General features: G+C 31.3%; 2 protein-coding genes across 2 annotated transcripts in view; both read left to right on the top strand.

Moving 5' to 3' along the window:
• Positions 1-1,912, top strand: part of LOC111089074 (integrin alpha-4-like) — an 18,711-nt gene extending 16,799 nt beyond the window's left edge. Inside the window, exons 7-8 of the mRNA XM_022400828.1 lie at positions 928-1,002; positions 1,802-1,912. Coding sequence (XP_022256536.1) covers positions 928-1,002; positions 1,802-1,912 — 186 coding nt within the window. The remainder of the gene's footprint in view (positions 1-927; positions 1,003-1,801) is intronic.
• Positions 1-6,107, top strand: part of LOC106472227 (integrin alpha-4-like) — a 33,570-nt gene that overhangs the window by 2,895 nt on the left and 24,568 nt on the right. Inside the window, exons 3-7 of the mRNA XM_022400829.1 lie at positions 928-1,002; positions 1,802-1,946; positions 2,448-2,553; positions 5,097-5,191; positions 5,781-5,877. Of these exons, the coding sequence (XP_022256537.1) occupies positions 2,475-2,553; positions 5,097-5,191; positions 5,781-5,877 (271 nt within the window). The 5' untranslated portion in view covers positions 928-1,002; positions 1,802-1,946; positions 2,448-2,474. The remainder of the gene's footprint in view (positions 1-927; positions 1,003-1,801; positions 1,947-2,447; positions 2,554-5,096; positions 5,192-5,780; positions 5,878-6,107) is intronic.

The following is a 6,107-nucleotide window of genomic DNA, read 5'->3' as shown; positions in this document are numbered from 1 at the left end:
GTGCGACGGGGATTCGAACCCGCAACCCGCAGATTACGAGTCGAGCGCCCTAACCACCTGCCCATGCTGGGCCTTGAAACATTGAAAGCACACTTTTGGTGTGTTTGTACGATAAATTCAACTTAATAAATACAGAAGTTTTAGTTACTATGAAAATATTTTGTTCAGAATTTTTAAGAATTTGCAAAGAAGCTTCCTTTCATTCCTTCAGAACATAATTATGATGTGTAATCTCCTATTAACCGTGTCTAATAATTTTAGATATCGGAGTTAAGTCTGATGAGGTACTTGTCAAGTCCATGCTTGACAAGTATAACATGATTAAATAGTTATGTAATCCTATCAAACAGTTGTTTGCATATAATATTTGGTCAAAAATAATCTTCAGATTTATACATAGTAATAGATCTTATTGTTCATTTAGGATCACAGTTAACAGACAATGAATTATGCTCTAGATTATCTAAAAGAAGGAAAACTATTCCATCAATTCTTCTCCAAGAATTCCCATTGTATGAATTATTTAAAGGTTATACATATATTTAAAGGTAATATGAATCATCATATTAACTAAAACTTGAATAGAAAAAAGAGTATTTAAAACATCATGTTGTACATGATACTCAAATAAAACTTGTCACTTATTAGTCTACAAACATGAGGCTCCAACTCTTAAAATAAAAACATTTATGTATAGTACCATGCTTCTTGTTTTTATATATAGAAAATATATACATACATTAGTTACGTTTGTTGGTCAAATATAAATAAAACAGACATGAACTTAATCTAAAACTGATACTTGCAATTAAACTTTCAGTAGGAAAATGCTTAGATAATAAATGTATTTATTTTACTGTGTAGTATGCATTTCTCGTATCCAGTTCTAAAGAAAGATTTAATTAGTTTCTTTAACTTTTTTCTTAGGTTTACATCATCAGTGGATATGCATTTTTTACATCGAAATCCTTTAAAGAAGAAGCCAGGTTTGAAGGAAGCCAGGTAAGTTATGTAACATAATACAGGGTGGAGAAAAAAATCTGGGCAACCCCATCCTTCCTTTATTTAAAGCTCATGTTAACAATTTATTCTTTTGTGTTTTTAGTAATGATTGTGGAAAAGGAATTATATGAAACAACTGAAACTTTGTAAGAAAAAATCTTGACAATTTCGCCAAGGTCACCCCTAACATGCTAAGGAGGATGTTACATTGAACACAGAGATGTATATCATCCTATATCATGAAAAGGAACGCCAACAGACAGACATCTCGGATTATTAATCGAACCCTTTGTTAGTCTGTATCAATATGAGATATGTCAATAAATTCTTTTTTTTTATGTACACTATTTTTATTTGAGGGGGGTGTCCAGATTTTTTGCTTACCCTGTACATAACAGAGAATACAAATTGTTGTTTTTTGTGTGTGTGTGGTGGGGGGGGGGGTATATAATATGTTACACTTTAAAACAACAGAATGAACTGTGTTTCTGATTGAATATACCGTGTTTTAAAAGTGCAGTTACAATGGGTCATATTTTTACGTATAAAATCTTTACTTGGAACTGATCAGAACCAAAACAAAACAGGCAGTGTAGTAATTGTTCTGAGAATAACACTGCATGCTTGACACATTATTCTGGTTGCTCACCTGTATCATGTTAGTAGGTGATATTTGATATATTCTGCACAGCCTGAATACAGTCGTTTTCCAAAATCATCAAACTTAAGAAACAGCTTTTATGTCCCATAAATAATAGGCTACTAGGAATAAAATTTCATTTTTTTGTTTGTGTTATAGATGGGAGAGTACTTTGGAGCTACAGTTCTAGCAGTTAATTTAAATAACGATAAGTATTCAGACTTACTTGTGGGGGCACCACTGTTCTCCCTAGAAGGTGGTTCCGAATGAAGGCAGAGTGTACCTTTATCTCAGTGATGGAGTGGTAAGTTTATTCACTAAAATTTTATCATATACAATATCAGTAGGAAAAGTTATAACTTCTTAATGCCGGTGATCTAAAACATTTTTATCAAATGGTAAGAGATATGTTCCAGAATGCTTTTTTTTGAACAAACATTTTTTATTTCAAAATCATGGTCAATTTCTTACTAACTCATTGTTATAATATCAGGGATATCTGAAAACTCTTAATTATATCTGACAGTTTCTAACAAATCTGGTGTTCGATCGTATCTTTCTTATCTATTTTAAATGTGTCCTAATTTCACACAAAATGGAAATTACAGTTTTTCCCTTTTCTTATTCCTTGATAGGGAACCATTATCTTTAAATTAATTATAAGTCTTATGAATAAAATAGCTTTGAAAAATTACAAATTTAGATAAGATAATTTAATCTGAACAGGCATACTAAATAGGATGTGTATTTAATTCTTGTATGTAACATAAGTAAACTCATTTATTACATGTAAATCTTGGGACAGGGGCTTCAGCTTTCATCTGTAAAATTAATGGGATCAAAGACATATAAATCTCGATTTGGTTCAGCACTAGCCAGGGTCGGCGACTTGGATCAAGATGGATATTTAGGTAAGTTGATCACCCACTAAAACCTAACTACATAATCTTAATGGAAGAAATCATAAGTTAAAATCAGTAGTTGATAATTTTAACTTTAACATCACCAAACAGATTTACTTGGTGTAATTAAAGATAAGTGTTAATATTTCTTGATTGGTAAATTGTATTGTCAAATAGTACCACTTGACAGATACCAAAGGATCATATTAACACATAACAAGATGATTTTAACTGGCTGTTATAAAAAAATGATAATTTACCGTGCTGTTACCCAAACTTTACATATATTTATAATCAGAAAATTTGTATTTAATTAAATAATAACATTATATGACAGTGCCCAGACTCGGGTGTCGGCAGTTGATTTGTTTGCATATCATTTTTTGTTTTGTACTTCCACATTATCGAGTGGCTTATTTATTGTAATAGATTAAAAAATTTATAATAGATCTAACATGTTTTTTTATATTCGTTAATTTCAGTATACTGTTTTATGTGTATTTAGTCTTAACTTTACTGTTCCATCAGCATTAAGACTGGAACTAAAGAAAAATATTAGAAATTTGAAAAATCAAAAGCAAAATGAGTTTTAGGGTAAAGTGACAAAGAACTTACTAAAACTTATAACAGCTTTAGGTAGTTTTCAAACTAGTTTTCTTAACCTTTCATATTGTTCTGAAGTAATGTTATAGTGTTGATAGTTAAATTATTTATAACTATCTAAGAACACTATTTTTTTTTATACTAATTAGCAGGAACAACATTTCATTGTTCATTATTAATGACAATATTATGTTTCCAAAAAACCTGATATTCTGTTTGTTTTAATCATGGAACTTCAAATCAACTAGTTTTTACATTGAAGTGGTTTGAAATATTTCTACTAATTTAGAAAGAGTTTAAATATTTACTTACAGTATGTTTAAAAAAAAACATACTTTGTACATTTGTATGTCTACCAAAGAATATTCAATTGTGGTCTTGATAAAAGAGTTAGCATAAAAGATTTAAATATATAGTATAATAAACTTAAAATAAGACCTAAAACTCGAGCGCTTTCGAATAGTTGACTATTCTTCTTTAGGAGAACAAATTCATAATAGACCTAACATGTTTTTTCTTATGTTCATTGATTTCAGTATATTGTTTTATGTGTATTTAGTCTTAACTTTGTTGATAAATGTACTTGTATTCTTTAAAGCTGCATTCAATTTTTCTAATGTTCTTTGTTCTCTTGAAGAAGAATCGTCAACTATTCGAGTTTTGGGTCTTATTTTAAGTTTATTACAATTGTGATCTTATCAGTTGAACTGATTTCCTCTCAAGTAATGGATAGGTCCGTTGAATAACGGGAGGTGATCAAGTAGGAAACCTGCAAAGTAATTTGAATTTAAAAACATATTAAATTTTAAGGTATGTGAGAAATAAGAAGACTGGACAGGTGTGATGTAAAGTACAGGTGTGTGATGTAAAGTACGGGTGTGATGTAAAGTACGGGTGTGATGTAAAGTACGGGTGTGATGTAAAGTACAGGTGTGTGATGTAAAGTACAGGTGTGTGATGTAAAGTACAGGTGTGTGATGTAAAGTACGGGTGTGATGTAAAGTACAGGTGTGATGTAAAGTACGGGTGTGATGTAAAGTACAGGTGTGTGATGTAAAGTATGGGTGTGATGTAAAGTATGGGTGTGATGTAAAGTACAAGTGTGTGATGTAAAGTACGGATGTGATGTAAAGTACGGGTGTGATGTAAAGTACGGGTGTGATGTAAAGTACAGGTGTGATGTAAAGTGAAACAAGCTTTGTTTATGATACAAGAAAATAACTTTGTACGCGCCTGCATAGACACTTACACTGGACAGGTGTGGTGTAAAGTATAGGTGTGATGTAAAGTACAGGTGTGGTGTAAAGTACAGGTGTGATGTAAAGTGAAACAAGCTTTGTTTATGATACAAGAAAATAACTTTGTACGCGCCTGCATAGACACTTACACAGGTATTTCCACTGAATCTGTGAATAGATCATTAGCTTTATTCCCATCGAGGCAAATATCTGGAGAATTATCCACATTGAAACCAAGTAGGACTATGAAAGTATCAAGGCTCCGTACCGATACAGAAAACCTTGTATCTTTTCTTTGCAGTAGCATCATCGTGTGAGTGATTATTCTCTCACAGTATTCGTTGACGGTACTGAGTTGGCAACATCTACTCGACCAGTGAAGGATGTTGCAGTTGTTGTCCCTTTCCTACACTAATGCACAAAGTTGCTGCAACATCCCTGCAAGCAGAGTAGATACTATTTGTTTTCAAGAACTATAAAAACACAAAGGGCAACTATAAGGAAAAAAGCTCAGTGGTTTTCTGGACCATCTTTTTTATGGCAAAACTGTAGAGAAATGGAGTGTTTGAAAAATTTCTATATTAGTACAAATGGTGGAAAACATAATATGCCTGTATATCACAAACTTACGAGTACGTCTGTTAGTGTTTATGTTTTTGCAGTATATAACATATTCATGTAATTAATATTAATGCTCTGTCATCTCTTTAGATGTTGCAATTGGTGCACCGTATGAAGATGATAGGGGAGCTGTGTATATATATAACGGTAGCCCAGAAACAGGTCTTAAACCCAAATATAGTCAGGTAACTATTAGACTTTGTCAGTGTGTTTATTACTATACCTAATAAATATAATATTAGAAAGAACTCTGTTTTTTCCGAATTTGACAAAAGGTTTTATTGGTCGTACGAAGTAAACCTTTTGTTCATTTTGCTCACAACTTTTCAACAGGTTTATCTGGCACCATTAGATGAGATACAAGAACCTTTTGTAATATTTCTATACCTGTTTATTTTTTGCCATATTTTAGTTTGACAGTAAGTACTCTTTTTTCTCTTATTTTTGAAGTTCCCGTATTTTAATGCTCTTGGCTCATTTATTTGAAATTGTATGTTTTTAATTTGAATTAAAAAATAAGGTACTTATTTCATAATTCGAAATTCTGTCCTTTATATTTTGCTTTTACAAAGGTAAGATACTTGTTTTCTGTGTTTTAAATGTTATCTTTTTATTATTATTTTAGCTGTACAAAGAGAAGGATCTTGTGTTTTATTTAACCATGAAAGAAATCTTGTCACCTTTCCTTTTTTTTAATCCTTCCTAAGTTTACTTATTCAGAACTCCACATTATAGTTTTCAGTAGTAATAAAAAAATTTAACTTTTTATTTCAGCGTATATTTGCTGCTGATGTTGATCAAAACTACAATCTCAAAGGTTTCGGTATCAGCATTGCTAAAAGCATGGATGTGGATGATAACCTCTACCAAGGTAGAAAAAAAAAATCATTATTTAAACCTAATATGTACATAATACAAATCCAAAGTGACTCTGGTAGCGTGAATTGAGGAGTGAAGAAAGTTGAAACTGAACCTCAGTTTTGTTAGTTTCAGTTCATGTGATCGTTAATGCAGCTTGAATACCAACTTCCGTGGTCTGTTTTATTCACATAATTAATCATTTATATTCTAGTTTCTCACGTCCACTTACAGAAGATGAAT

The sequence above is a fragment of the Limulus polyphemus genome, unplaced genomic scaffold, assembly GCF_000517525.1.
Source record: "Limulus polyphemus unplaced genomic scaffold, Limulus_polyphemus-2.1.2 Scaffold5175, whole genome shotgun sequence".
In the NCBI taxonomy this organism is placed as follows: domain Eukaryota; kingdom Metazoa; phylum Arthropoda; class Merostomata; order Xiphosura; family Limulidae; genus Limulus; species Limulus polyphemus.
Note: the sequence above shows the minus strand (reverse complement) of the source record. Positions and strands in the feature narration are given on the sequence as shown.